Source organism: Engraulis encrasicolus, chromosome 3 (assembly GCF_034702125.1).
Source record: "Engraulis encrasicolus isolate BLACKSEA-1 chromosome 3, IST_EnEncr_1.0, whole genome shotgun sequence".
NCBI lineage: Eukaryota > Metazoa > Chordata > Actinopteri > Clupeiformes > Engraulidae > Engraulis > Engraulis encrasicolus.
In genome coordinates, this window is record NC_085859.1 from 6,893,467 (window position 1) to 6,909,028 (window position 15,562).

The window sequence follows — 15,562 nt, forward strand, 5'->3', positions numbered from 1 at the left end:
CAAGGGGGTGCTGTGCGAACAGGCCCAGTGCGCGGGGGGCAAGGCCTGCGACCGCGCCTCCTCACAACACCTCCTCCACAGCGGGCTGCTGCTCCTCTCCTTGCTCCTCTCCCTACTCCTCTAAATCCTCGCTGACATACACATACTGTACTCCTCCTCTGCTCCTCTAACTCCTATTGAACTAAAGAACTGGCCTGAAAGAGGAGTAGTAGAGGGGGTTACGGCCTGCGACCGCGCCTCCTCACAACACCTCCTCCTACACACCGGCTGCTGCTCCTCTAACTCCTCGCTGACATCTCCTCTACTCCTCAAGTGGTTAAGGAGATGGGCTTTAGATCAGAGGGTTGCAGGTTCGAAACCCCGCCCTCACCTCCTCCCCACATCGGGCTGCTGCTCCTCTCCCTGGTCCTCTAACCCCTAATGAACCAACAGGCCTAGAGGAGGAGTAGAGGGGGTCAAGGCCTGCGATCGCGCCTCCTCCTCCCATCACCTCCTCAACGTCAGGCTGCAGCTCCTCACCCTGCTCCTCTAACCCCTAATGAACGAACAGGCCTCCAGGAGGAGTAGAGGGGGTCAAGGCCTGCGATCGCACCTCCTCCTTTCATCACCTCCTCAACGTCAGGCTGCTGTTACTCACCCTGCTCCTCACCCTGCTCCTGTAACTCCTAATGAACTAACTAACAGGCTCCTAACAGACCTTGCTCCCCTCCCTACTCCTCTGGGCCTGATTACTCCTTCTGTACTCCTCCTCCCATCACCTCCCCAACACTGGGCTACTAATCTTCACGGAGAGAGCGGAGCAGGAGTCCTGAACCACTCAGCACCTCCTTATAGACAAAGGGAGAAGAAAAGACTCAAGAAAAGGGAGAGAGCAGGGGAGCAGTCGTAACCACTCCTCTTCATCACCTCCTCTTCTCCTTTTCAATTCTCATCACCTCCTCAACTACTTCTCATGGACATGCCTGCCTGAGAGGAGAGAGGAGAGGGAGCAACTGTCAATCACCCTCCTTTTCATGGATCCCCCTCCTTTTCATTGAGCCCTCTCCTCTCCTTCACTCCTCTCCTCCACATCGCTCCTCTCCGGAACTCCTCCTCTCCTCCATGGCTGATTGAGGAAGGGAGAGAGAGAGAGAGAGAGAGAGAGAGAGAGAGAGAGAGAGGGAGAGAGAAGCACTACCTACATCTCCTCCTCTCCACTCCTCCACAAGGTTGCTCCACTCCACTCCACTCCTCCTCCTGGCCATAGCTACCTGAATGGTGAGAAGAGACTTGAGGCGCAGTGGAGACCTCTCAACGCCCCCCCCCTCCACCCCCGATGCCCCCACCACCAAAAATTAACAATAAACAACCATTACAACGAGTACCAACAACAATTACCGATCAAACAACAACCACGAACAACAATCATCACTATCAAGAATGATTACCAACAACAATGGCCACCGTCCACCACAACATCACTGACACCAACATCACCAAGAACAATGAACCACCAACACCAACAATCAACCACCGACAGCAACCACCAACAAAAGTCATCAATAAGCAACAACCTCCAACAATCAACGTCTCCAACCATCAACAATGTTCATCAACTACAACCAAAAGCAACCAACAGCCAACAATCCCTAACGACCACCAAAACAACAACAACAACAACAACAGCAACCACCAAAACAAACAACAATAACAACAACAGCGACCACCAAAAACAAAATAATCCACCACCAAACAAGAACCATGGATAACAAGCAGCAGTCACCACCAAGCTGCAGTCACCACTACACCAAACATCCCCACCGACCGCTCCCCCATCCTTGTCTGACCCCTGGGACCGACCCCCCCCCCGCCCCACCCCCACTGGGACGCTCTGCAGATGACCTTGGGTAAAGAGGTCATGGGGTGATAGGTCATAGAGCTCCTAGGGGTGTGTGTGTGGGGAGGGGGGGGTCAAGGTCAAGGTCACCATTGCCTTCACTGGGATGAGAGCGACCTGTACTGGCCTGCTCACCACATGACACATTGCAACATAACACATCGTAAAGCCACGTTATAACGTCACGTAAAGAAACTCTGAACACCCTCACTGGGAGGAGAGCGAACTCTGATGACATAACGTAATGTCACATAACGCAGCTCTGCTGGCTTGCTGACCACGTGACGTCATCCTAACGTTACGTAACGCAACTTGCATAACTCTCAACGCCTTCACTGCGACAAGCACGAACTTTGCCAGCTTGTTCGTCACACAACATAATAAACCTTACGTTACTCCGTGTCGTCCGAACACGACACTCACTTTACTCTGACGTAACACAACACACATTTTTACGTTACGCCGAAGTAACGGAACACTCACTTTTACGTTACTCCAACGTAACACCACACACACTCTGAGCTACTCTGTTGTAGCTCGATAAACACTTTGTGTTGCTCTGAACGCCTTCACCAACAGAACTTCTTCAGTACCAAATCAAACCACACAACACAAAAAGAAAAAAAATATTCATTTAAAAAATAAAATTCTAATTTACAAACTAAAGATTTAAGAAAAGAATAGAAAAAAGAAATGTCTATAAGAAATGTCTATGAGAGAACTATAATAGATAGAGTTCAGATTACTCCCTCCTCTTGCTGTTGTTTTGCGTTGCCACCTTCAAATCTGTACTGCACTGACCAAAGAGCCTTGAGAGTTAAGAGAAGCCTTACTAGCTTAGCGACCTTATTAGCTTAGCAACCATACTAGCTTAACAACCTCATTATCTTGGCGCCCATACTAGCTTAGCCACTGGATTAAACAGGGTATGTGTATTTCACCTCTCCCTCCTCTAAACGCTTCTCAGTTTGGCAGTTCAAGACAATTTTTATGAATGAAATTAGCATGGAGGAAGGGGCGATACTAAGGTCAGTTGGGACTTCAAGCCAAAATGTAAAGGAATGAACGTTTGAAACAAATCACCACTGCAGTAGTTTAACATGTGTAGTGAGTTACTGTGCACCATCTAGTTGTTTGGGGGCCCCAAGAGGCTGCCTGCCTGCTGAGATAGGCGGCAGGATGTGCCTCTTCACGAAAGGAAGGTAAAACCAGGCTAACGTGCTAAATTGATGCAGTGAGTAAGTTGGTTAAAATGGCGTCCAATGGCGTTTGGTATGGCCCATTGATGTCGCAAGTATGTACGTAAGGCCCTCTGCTCTCCAGGCTCCTTGGCGCTGACCTATCGTTAACCTACAACTGAGTTAGCCTATAGCTGGGATAGCTTACAGCTGAGCTAGCCTACAGCTGAGCTAGCCTACAGCTGAGCTAGCCCATAGCTGAGCTAGCCTATAGCTGACTCAAGGCTGCACAGCTTTGGATGGGCCTACTGCTACGGTCGATTGATGCCAAGTTCTACACTCTAAACACCCTCCTCTTCCTCCTCTTTCTCCTTTTCCTCACTCTACTCTTCTTCTTCCTCCTCTAACTCTTCCTCTTCTTCCTCATCTTTCACTTCCCCCTCTTCTTCCTCCTCCTCTCCTCTTCTTCTTCCTCCACTTTCTCCTTCTACTCCTCTTCCTCCTCCTCTTCCTCTTCCCCCTCCTTCACCTCCTCTTCCTCGTCCTCCTCTTCCTCTTCCTTCACCTTCTCTTCCCCTTCCTCCTCCTCTTCCCCTTCCTCCTCCTCCTCCTTCTTCACCTCCTCTTCCCCTTCGTCCTCCTCCTCCTCCTCCACCTCTCCTTCTCGTTGCATTGCTGTCTTTTCACTCAACTGGCACTGACTGATGGTGTGTATGTGTGTGTTTGTGTATGTTTGTGTGTGTGTTTAGGGGGGAGGGGGGGTGGATGGGGCATTGTGTGATGTCTTGTTTAAAGAAGGAATGTGCGTTTACATGCTCTAGTTTGTTATTGAGATGAACTGTGCGTATGCAAGTGTGTGTGTGTGCGTGCGCACGTGTGTGTGTGTGTGTGTGCGTGCGTGCGTGCGTGCGTGCGTGTGTGTGTGCGTGCGTGCGTGCGCGCGTGCGTGCGTGCGTGCGTGCGTGTGTGTGTGCGTGCGTGTGTGTGTGTACCTACACCAGTTTATTTGTTACTGTCTGATGAGATGTATGCAGTGTGTCGCATGTACCCCAGGGAGGAGAGAGACCAAGGATTCAGCTGAACCCCCAACACTCTTCATACCTGTATATTTCAAAAGGATTATATATATAAATATAAATATATATATATATATGATAAATATATATAACTATTGTATATTAACATTGTTTGAATATTTTTTGTAGAAAGTGTTATTTTTGTTCTTGAGTAAATCCTTAACTATTATGACTGAATGTGCAGCCTTCGATGAAGTTCCGTAGCTCACTGCAGACGTGTTGTTCAGTAGAAGAAAGTCGACAATGTGAACACTTTACGCCAAGACACACACACACACACTTTAAAAGGTGCAGAAAGACACTTACACCAAGACACACACACACACACTTCAGAAGGTCTAGAAAGACACGGACATTCAAACACACTTCAGAACCTCCAGAAAGACACTTTACGCCAAGACACACACACACACACACTTCAGAAGGTGCAGAAAGACACTTACGCCAAGACACACACACACTTCAGAACCTCCAGAAAGACACGGATGTTTAAACACACACTTCAGAACGCCCAGACACACACTTCAGAACCTTCAGAAAGACACGGATGTTTAAACACACACTTCAGATCGCCCAGACACATGCAGTTTAGAACATCCAGAAAGCCAATTAAGAAAGTCCAAAAAGAATACAGACGTCCAAACACACACGCCCAGTCATGTTGTTCAGGAGTCTCGGATATGAACACTTACGCCCACATACACACCTCAGAACACCCTGACACACACGGCCGACCGTCCAGGGGTCCGTTTCTCGAAAGCGTCTTTGCTATCGTCGTTAGCAAAGTCCTTCGTAGGAGCGACTCAACTGCATCTTGACAGCGACGCTCACCACTAAATCCAAGGCAATGGTGTTACGTCTTAAGACGATCTTAAGACGATCTTAAGACGGTTAGCAACGACAATAATCGAGAAACGGACCCCAGAGACAAACTGACGGCCTGTCGTGTAGTCTAGTAGAGTCTGTAACACGCCTCCAGCCACACTGACGCCCAGAGACAAGAGGGGAAGGACTGTGATCACACACACACTTACTGTACACACACACACACACACACACACACACACACACACACACACACACACACACACACCAGTAATTAGAGACGTCACTGTGAGCGCCCAAACTACCCGTCTACTCATCCAACACACACACACACACACACACACACACACACACACACACACACACACACACACACACTACAGAGGCTTGCCCATACCTCACCATGCCACGACACACACGCAAATACCATAAAAGGAGGACGGCTGCCAAAATGTAAACACACAATCCCACACACACACACACACACACACACACACACACGTCAGTTAGAGAGGGCCGATCCATCACAGAGCACCCCCCGCCTCCCCCCCCTCGCCCGGCTCCTTACCTGGAACAGGTGCAACCCTCCACTCCACTCCGCTCCGCTCCAGTGTAATCCGGTCCAGGATGCTGACCTCCCTCTGTCCTCTGTCTCTGTCTGGTCCGACACTCATCTGCACCTGTCTGCTCCGCTCCCCTTAACTCCAGTCCATTCCAGTCCAGGATGCAGTCCGAGCTCCACTCCAGTCTGGCACAATCCAGTCCAGGATGTTACATGACCAGAGCTAGACCTTCATCCCACTCCAGTCCAGTCCCGATCCAGATCCAGTCCAGGTCTCACCGACTACATGTTCCAGTTCACTACTACACACCTGTTCAATCCGGTTCAGAACTCCACACCTGTTCAATCCGGTTCAGAACTCCACACCTGTTCAATCCGGTTCAGAACTCCACACCTGTTCAATCCGGTTCAGAACTCCACACCTGTTCAATCCGGTTCAGAACTTCACACCTGTTCAGTCCAGCGCTGGACTCAGCACCTGTCCAGGGTTCACCTGTTCAGGAGTTATCATGTCCGAAGCAGCTCGCTCTCCAGCCAATCTCCTCTCCAGCTGCAGTGGCCAGGGCCCACAGCTAGGGGGCAGTGTCCACATGCAGGGGGACAGGCTCCACCACCATGAACTGTCAGCCTTCCAAAGAATAAAATCTGACAATCAGAAAATACACGCTCAATGGGTTGATGTTTTCATTCTTACTTGTTTTCTTGTTTTCTTTCTTTCTTTCTGTCTTACTTTAGGGTCCTTCTTTATTTCTTTCTTTCTTTCTTTCTGGCTGACTCCCTACCTCAGTGATGGCGTAGTTCATTTATTGACTAAGCAGAAGGCGATAATTGTTAAGATGACATAATATCACAGACAAACAAACAAACAAACAAACAAACAAACAAACACGACCCTCTTTACAGGGATGTTCTAATGTACAAAAAATTAAATCTGAGAATAAATTGGTCCGCACACTTTACAGCGCCTCTCTTGTTGTCTAATTGTGTGGTGCAGAATGATTTGGCAACCATATGGTACGCTTCTGCAGTGGATTCCCAAACTGGGGGTGAGGACCCCCTAGGGGATGCGGGGTTGCAGAGGTACTGAAGGGGGGGGCACGAACAAAAGGGACTTGTCTTACGATTAGCTAACTCTGCACTAAGTTGGATCAAGTTTGTGGGGGGTCCTTGTTGGGTTTTCAGTGTTTTTCAGTAACAAGCAACACAGTCTATCTATCTCATTAGGAAAAATGGAGTAAATAGTGTAACAGCTATGTAATGCCATGTGCTAGTGTTGTAATTACACCACAAAGGGAGTGTGTCTATGTTCCCACAGCCCATCGGCCCCACAGCCCATTAGTCCCACATCACTAAGACTTTTAACATTCATTTTTAGGCCCATTGGTCCCACAGCCCATTGGTCCCACACATACACCATGTTCCCACATTTCTAAGAATTTATTCAAATTGATGTCCCATGGCAGGGAGAAAGGCATGTTCTCTTAGTTTACTCGGAAATGTTGGAACATTGAGTTGTGGAACATAGGGCCTATATTTGAATAATTTCTTTAAAATGTGGGAACATGGAGCAGCAAGGATAAGCTGTGGGACCAATGGGCTGTGGGACCAATGGGCTGTGGGAACATAGAGCTGACCCCGACAAAATGGTGGCAACGTTTTTTATACCGTCTTCCTTATGTCAGCAGGTTGCACGTATGCAAGTATGATCTATTAGTTAAGGAAGATGGCGTCCCCATGTCTACAGTAGTGACGAATCATAAAAACACATATCGCCTATGGATAGAACATAGGCCTAGGGATGCTTCTGGTATCAAGAGCAATGTGTTCTGGGTGACCTTCAATGGAAGAGTCGTTGGAAAAATAGAAATCCCCTCGCGGACCACCTGAGCTCTGTTGCGGACCACCAGTTGTCCCCGGACCACACTTTGAGAATCACTGGGGATGTGATCTTATCGGGAGCGTACCTATGTTCCCCTGGTGGTCCCATGTTCCCCAGGTCCCACTATATGCTCCACGGTCTTTGTATGGGACCGGGGAACATAGGACCCTATTTCTAAAAAAGGGTTCTTTGATCCCCGCATTGTACTATGTTTCCGAGTTTTCAAATTGTGCCCTTCCCAAAACCATCCCTAAACCTAAGCTGTGTTGGAAATTTCGGGCCTTTTTGCCCTTCCCTGCATGTTCTTTATTTGAGGTAAAAAGGGCAAACAACTCAGTATTCAAGTATAATAAAAATCCAATGATTTAATTCTGAAAAAGTATAAGTACAAAAAGTAGTAATTTGTCAAAGTTTAGACAACGAGTAGTAGAAGCATAACAGAGCTCTGGAGTTTCCTAGTCTTGACTGATCCCTGACCAATAACAGTATTCTCTCAGTCCAAGATTTGGGAACTGACCTGACTTTCCCCAAGTGTGTCTTATATATGAGTTCTCTCTGTGTGTGTGCCTATGTGTTTACTTGTCATTTCATGTGTGTGTCTGTGGGAGTGTCTGTGGCTGTTCATGGACCAGACACTAATGGGTAGACAACAGATAGAGGGACAGAGGGGGGTGAGAAGTCAGAGGGGAGGTCAATGAGAGGGGAGAGGGGAGAGGGGGAGAGGGGGAGAGGGGGATGAAGTGACAAATCTCATACAAACAACCAAAATTGCAGACATCCTGACACCCAAAAGATCAGGGGTCAACTCTGGCCTGGCAAATTAAGAAATGGTGGGAAGAAGGGGGACAGAGCTGTATATAGGGGGAGAGGGTCCGTGACATGTCAGAGCTGCGATGTTGAGACAAGTGTCTACGTGTATTTATGTGCCTAGCAAAAAGTGTGTGCATGCCGCAATCTCCCTCTCGTCCATCATGGTCCTCCAGACCTTACGTAGGGTGGGCTGGTATTGGGCATTATTTTCCTGCTTAAGAGAGAAACCAACAGAGAACACAGAGCATATACACAGGCCTAATAACATTAATTGACTAGACCCATATGTCAGGGGTACTGACATTTCCTGGTGCCTACTCCCAGACCCTGACCCATCCTTCAGGTCAGAGACAACGAGAAGTGGCCGGTTTGTGGCCGTCCCTGTAATTTAGATTAGGTTAAATGATGCTGCCAGACCCTGCTCCTAACCAGACTGCAAATGGTATTAAAATAAGGTTACACAAGCTCAAATGGGTTAAACAATCTCCACAGGGACTAACAACCACAAATGGTTACTCACAAGTTTATTAGTTGAAACCACATATGATTATATTTCCAATATAATGATACACACATGTATGAACACTGATTTCTATTTATCAACTAATGCACATACTATAAGCATTTCCTAATAACTAACAACTAAACTGCTTTGACAAATAGGAAATAGGTTAAAAAAGGATATTTAAAAAGGATATTTCTCTCACCTGTCAGTAATGCAATGTTTCTGAGTTGCAAATTTGTGTCCAGACCAAAACTATCCCCAAACCTATCCTGTCAGAAGTGCAAAAACAGCCTCTGCTTTGCCATGCGGCAGCAGTCTACAAAGCAGCGGGCAATAGAACTTTTTTTGGAAAAAAGGGTCCTGAGTTCCCCGGTTGCGGTGAACATACAACCCAGGGAACCAGGGCCCGGGGAATATTAGAGATAGCCCCCATTTAAACAGCCTTTCTTCCCCGTTATGATGCTCGGTTTGAACTGCACAAGATCATCTCGACCATGTCAACATGCACAAATGCATAGAGATGCCACCATGTGATTGGCTGATCAGAAATCTGCTTCAATGAACAGTTGTAACAGGTGTTCCTAAAGAGTGGCCAGTGAGTGTATGTCCATTTTACGGCCCTTGAGGATATTTTATCCAGCCCACGACACATATTTTATATGAAGCTGCATAACATTAAAATTGACATATTTTGTAAAGCAATCTCAGAAATTACATTTGCAATAGGCCTACAATTAAGTTATATTCAGGGGACCTAGAGAAGGGGTCTGTTCTAAAGGAGGCTGCTTTCAATAAATGACCAAAGTAGCCTACCGTTTGCAATCCTAGTTTGTGTTCATATGGCCATCGGAGGACTTTTGGGCCTTGAAGGAATTTGAAGTGACTCCTGCTGAAAAAGGTTCCCCACTTCAGGAAGACGTACAGTAGGCGTATTGTTATTGCTTTATAGGCTACATGTGGACACGTGTTGCAAAGCCAGTGCTGCATGAGGCAACACTAACAACTTCAGTGAGAGAAAACAAGAAAACCAGAGCAAGTGATGGGAGAATTAACTTGAGATAGTGGGCATATTCTTCACGCTTTCAAAAAGAACAGGCAACTCTGTCTACGACTTGAGCAGCATCGGATGTGTGAGTGAGTGGTGTGCGAACCGCCCCTTCTCGTCACCTGTCACTGGAACAAATTACGCCAGAAAACAATAGCGCACGCATCTTAAGCGCGTGTGGGCAGTTACGCACAGAAGCGCCACAGTCGGATGTCCCTCTCCCCCATTATCGAAGCCTTGCTGAATCTGGAATAAAGAAGCAAGAACAGAACACGGGGTAAGACCGCAGTTATTAAAAGCTATAGTGCACTGTAGGCTATAATTTGTAAAGAGTTGTTGATACGTTTTGCTTATTGCACGATGGGGAAGCATACAGTCACCAACGGCAAAAACATGCGTGTGTGTTCTCGTGTGTCTTGGAATATAGGACCTATTGTTTGTTCGATGTAATTGTAATGTGACTGATTGAATGACAGGCCAATGACTTACAAAACTATTTCACCAATGTGAAAAGTCAGAACTATTTACATCACTCAAATCATTAGCCTTATTCCATTAATTAGAATCAATAGACTGCTACATGTAAATGGGAAATTGGCATTCAAATGTGTTGTTTCGTCCGAAATGCTTTGAGTTTGGAGTTGTGGTCAGGCTCGGCTACAGTCCATCACCTCGCCAACTCACACTGACTTGCCAAATGGCCATAAACTGCCGCATCAGGAATAGACCATTTGGCCATGCCGACAGCTGCATTCATGGGGGAGGCAGTAGCTTTCATTTGTAGTAGCTTTCCTTTTTTCATTTCATTTCAGTGATTTCTAAAAAATAACTCGTTGGTTACAATCTTTATGGCTACGAACACACATGCGGCATCAGTCGAATAGTTAGGCTATTTCCATTTGAACATAATGTAGGCTATTAGGCCTACCAAAGATTCTCTATTTCTGCCTTTAAATCGTCTATGGGCCTACCTATAGAATCGTCAATAATGACAGTAGACAGTAGGGCTGTTTTCCACTAGATTTTTAGTTGTTTTTTTCCAGAATTCATGCTACCCATTCACTAACGTTACCTTTTTCATGAATACTTACCACCACTATCAAATTCTAGGTATACATTGTGACTGGAAAAAATGCATTGTTCATACATGAAAAGGGGGATCTTCTCAATGGGCCGCCATTTTGAATTTCCATAAATAGCCATTTTTAGCTGCAAAAATAACTGTACTTGGGCCATACAAGTCAAATTTGGCAATAGGCAACACAGTTTCAATGAGCAGCATAGTTGCAGTACCTTTTTTGACCATTTCCTGCACAGTGTACCTTTAAATAAAACAGACGATTCCTTTCTGATCGTTCTTTTTGTATAGGCTATCCCAAGTGGGTGTCCTGCCTGGACCTGTGCCTGCTATATTAGGGTGTGTCTTTTTATTTGAACAGTTTGGCACTGATGATGGTCTGATGGACAGACAATGTTTTGCACAGCACTGGCTAGCTCTTTCTCTTTTCACTTTCCTCCTGCATTAAATGTCTTTAATGCTTCAGTGGTGTGCCAACTCCTTCTAGCTGGACCATTGACAGTTCGTCCTGCCCACAGAAAAGACACAAAGTTGTTCCTTTTCAGGAGCGGAGGCCCTAAGCCTAAGCCATCGCATAGTTCGCTTATGCCTCAGGCCGGTCCTGCTCTCAGTAGGATTGTTTCTTCATACTCCTTTGATATATAAAGTTGATGTTTGCAGGCTGGTGGTGGATGAGGAATCAGATTGACATTTACTCCTGTAACAGAGAGACGGTAAGAGAGGGGTTCCATTGGCACATTGTTTCTGACTTCTACTGTCGCAAGGGGGAGGGGGGGGTCCCCCTTTAGGCAGACCTAAGGACTGTCCTCAAATTCTAGGAGTATTATGACATGGCAGACCAGAACCTGGTGGTCACGTTAGGTCCCCATAGCAACCTATTACATTGGTATATCTCTATATACTCCTAGAATCTCTGCCTATAACATTGTGCCCCTGTTTAAAGTTGGTGTTTCCTGTTTTTGTTTTTCAGGTCTTCCCACCAGCTAATGCCTGGCTTACAATAATGGCATCCCAGCGTCTAATGTCAGTGAAGGAGGAGCCAGAAGAAGAGGACTTTGATGACTTCCTACACTCTTATATACGTGCACATCAAACTGAGGATGTTCAGCCTAAATTGGAGCAAATCTTTAAAACTGAAATGGACGAGTCGCCTGCAGTTCCTGAGCCAGACTTCATGAGGATCTTGGGTATTAAAGAAGAACAAGAGGAAGAGGAGGTTGGACATTACAGCCAAGATGCATCTTCAGCAGAAAGTAAGCCAAGTTTGTATGAATTTCCATAAACTCAATCATTTAATTTCATATCAATGTGTTTACATGTGGCCCTTTTACATTAGCACCGGTAGAACCACTCAGTCATTCAGAATTTCAAAGAAAATATTGTTATAAAATATTGATAATATTGTCACCCCTCCTTAATATATGGCATCACACCCTTAGACAAATGAGCATACCTAGGTTGTTTAAGATGAGATTTTATTATTTGGATGCCTTGTTCTTTGCAAATAATTTCTGGTCTCCCCAGACAACCCCTTTATCTTCACCTCTGTGAAAGAGCATCAAAATATAACAGCTGGCTTTTTAAAACATATACATATGTATCATCACTCATTGGCTAATTCATGTTTAATGGACAAAAGCCATTTAAGGTGTATATATTGCATCATATAGCAATAGACAGCAATTACAGCCCAGATTCGTGAATAACACTAGAAGCACTCAGAGAGTGCAGGCCTCCGCCAAGGAAGCTGCTTGATAGAACTTGTAAAACAAAGGAGATACGCACTCCGCGCTTCTAAATTAACAATCCGGTGCAACCAGAGCAGGACCAAAACATAGGCAAAAAGGGAAATAAATCTGGTGCCACACGGATGTCTATTTTCTGTATTTTTTTTTTAAAAAAATTTTAGTGCAGTGAGACTAACGTTTCGACATGCGTCTTCATCAGAAGACGCATGTCGAAACGTTAGTCTCACTGCACTAAAAAAATAAATAAATAAATTACAGAAAATAGACATCCGTGTGGCACCAGATTTATTTCCCTTTCTGCTTGATAGAACATTTGAGTATGTCACGCCCTATTTTCTTTCTGAATTCTTTTTGTGGAGTTAAAAACTGAAATGTTACGCCCCACAATTCAATTTGTGGTCACTAGGGGCGTATAGATTTATAGACCAGCAATGGTTAAGAATCTTTGAAAAGGTCCTGGTTCCGCTTCGTGATCTGTATCACCACCACAGGGTTCCCATGGGGTCTAAAAAAGTCTCAAATTCAGAAACTGTAATTTTAGGCCTAAAAAAGTAAAAAAAAAACAGCCAGATTTCCATCCTAGGTCTAAAATTAATTTTACCCAGGTCTAAAAAATGTAACCTCTGTTCATTTCCGCAGAATTTTAATATTGCGAGGCAAAGTGCCTACAGAAAAATCAGTAAAAAAGACTTTCGCTTTCGGCTATGTGCGTTTGTCTGCCAATGTGAAGTGAAAGGTGAACACTGACAGTAGCATTTTCGCCAATCAGAAGTGGAATGGGGCGGGTCTCCAGTCCTGGAGAGCATTGGGCTCCACTTTGCCTCACCTAGGCTGCATGTGGAAAAACAATTTGCTTGATCGCAGGATAGGCCTATATCAAAAACAAATGGGTGTGGAAAGAGGCATGTACTGGCTTCTGGAAAGCGTCTCCTGTATGCATCTAGTAGTAAAAATATTACGATGGGCGACGAGATCCTGCTTGTAGCCATTGTTGCTGTCCAACAACTTTACCCTCAGTCAATGTAGTTGACTTAGCCTACCGGGAGAAACAAGACAGCAGCGGATATCGCATAATTTCTTACTGTGCCGTAATTATCACAAAATATACCAAATAATGCCCATGCGTCATTTTAAAAGACCTTTCCTGTGAAATACTTGTCTCTTGTCAGCTGCCTCTAGACAAAGCGACTTCACTCGCTTCCCTTCTCGCTTCTCTTGACGCAGCGGCTTCCATAGGTAAACAAATTTGTAGGCCTATAAAGGGTGATACATAGTCATACTGTGCTGACTTCGGGGTATTCCCTCATAGTGGTCCTGCAATGCAGGACAAAGGGCGTGGTGGTTTTTTTACCATCGAGAATTCAAAGACATCGATGACGTCAATTCACCTCCCTGACAACAGGGGGCAAACTAACTCATTCAGTTGAGTCCAGTCCCTAGAATGAATCACGAAGCTAGCCAGCTGGCCATCTAAAACGTAATATTCTTGGCTACTACTAGCCTACTTCTAAAAGTTGGGGCATAATGCAACATCAGTTTCTTTTTAGTCAAGTATTACAGTCCATGAGATTAAACGCCAAACAAACGCCTTTTTAAAAGACAATGGACAGCCTGAATGGCCATTCACACCTGGGGCCTAGTAGTAGCTAGCCAGCTCAGGGCCGGTTTTTAGCATAGGCCGGCTAGGCGGTCGCCTAGAGCGCCATGTGAAGAAGGGGCGCCGAAATGGCGCTCTCCTATGCGCAATTTTGCGATATGAAGTTTTTTTATGAAGTCGCAATCAACAAAGAGTGGCGAAAGCGCTCCTCACGGCAAAGCGCCCCTCAGCCAATAGTAATATCTCTTCCAACTGTCTCTGGGAAGTCTGTGAACCAATAAACAGACAGTTCTGAGAAAGGGGGCGGGACGAGTGACAGCGTGCGGTCTATTTTGAATTTGGAGACTCACTCGAGAGACAGAGGGGGCAAGCGCAAACAGTAGTGCTGCTCTGCTGGAGATTATGATGTTCTCATTAAACCACTCATTGCATGATGCAGGAGTTTCAGAGGGTGTTTTGGAACTATGTGATTTAATCAGCAACCGTTTGTGATTCTGGAAAGCCTAATAGTTATGAGGTTACTATTTGGAATTAGAGAGAAAAAGAGCTTTGTTTTTGATCAGAGAAATCGCTAGTTAGCATGCTAACATTAGCCAAGTATGCCAAGCAATGAAATCCAGTAAAGTAGCTGTTAGTAGCCTACTCAGTACTCACTAACACCCACCTGATATCATAATACTTGCTTAGGTTGACAAGCAATGTAAAGTAAGACTGGTGCAATGTTTAAAACAATTTTAGCTGCCATATCTCCTTCCATCCACATGAATTACCTGCTTGTTGTAAGCTTAAAAAAACATTAATTTCCAGACCAGAATGACATAGCCTACATTAATCATGTAACAGAACCATGCACAGCAGACAAGTGAGGCTATTTACTATATTTTGTATATTATGAAATTCAATAGCGTGACAGCTCTTCTCCCTTTCTCTCACCCTGTCCCTCCAAACACATAGATAGCCCCCTTCTCATTCTCCTACTCACAAATGCACCACTATTTCCAGTCCAGAAATGAAATTGGTTTGGAAGACAGCACAAATGTGTAGCTTATTAAAATTGGGCGCCAGAACTCAAACTCGCCTAGGGCACCAAATAAGCCAGAACCGGCCCTGAGCCAACTAAATCAGTTATTACAACGAAGCTAGTTGACCAGCCGCGTGAAACGTAATTCTACCAGTAACAAAGATGCTTCTTGCTTCTAATTTTAAAAGTTCTGGCGTAATTAGACATGAATGATAGCATACAAGATTCTTTCTTTATTCATGTTTTGCAGTCCAGGTGGTTAAAATGCCAAACAAAAGCCGTTTTTCAATACAATAGATAAATCTAATGGCCATATTAACAGCTAGCTTAGCAACTGTCTGCCAAACCCATTCAAACTCTAC

General features: G+C 45.3%; 1 protein-coding gene and 1 pseudogene across 1 annotated transcript in view; both read left to right on the forward strand.

Annotated features, from left to right (window-relative positions):
- The window catches only part of ntng2a (netrin g2a), a 188,382-nt gene extending 188,258 nt beyond the window's left edge, over positions 1-124 (forward strand). The window contains exon 9 of the mRNA XM_063195857.1: positions 1-124. This exon is cut by the window's left edge and continues 85 nt beyond it. Coding sequence (XP_063051927.1) covers positions 1-124 — 124 coding nt within the window.
- A 1,311-nt stretch (positions 125-1,435) lies between these two features.
- LOC134446489 (oocyte zinc finger protein XlCOF6-like) overlaps positions 1,436-15,562 on the forward strand; it is an 87,600-nt pseudogene continuing 73,473 nt past the window's right edge.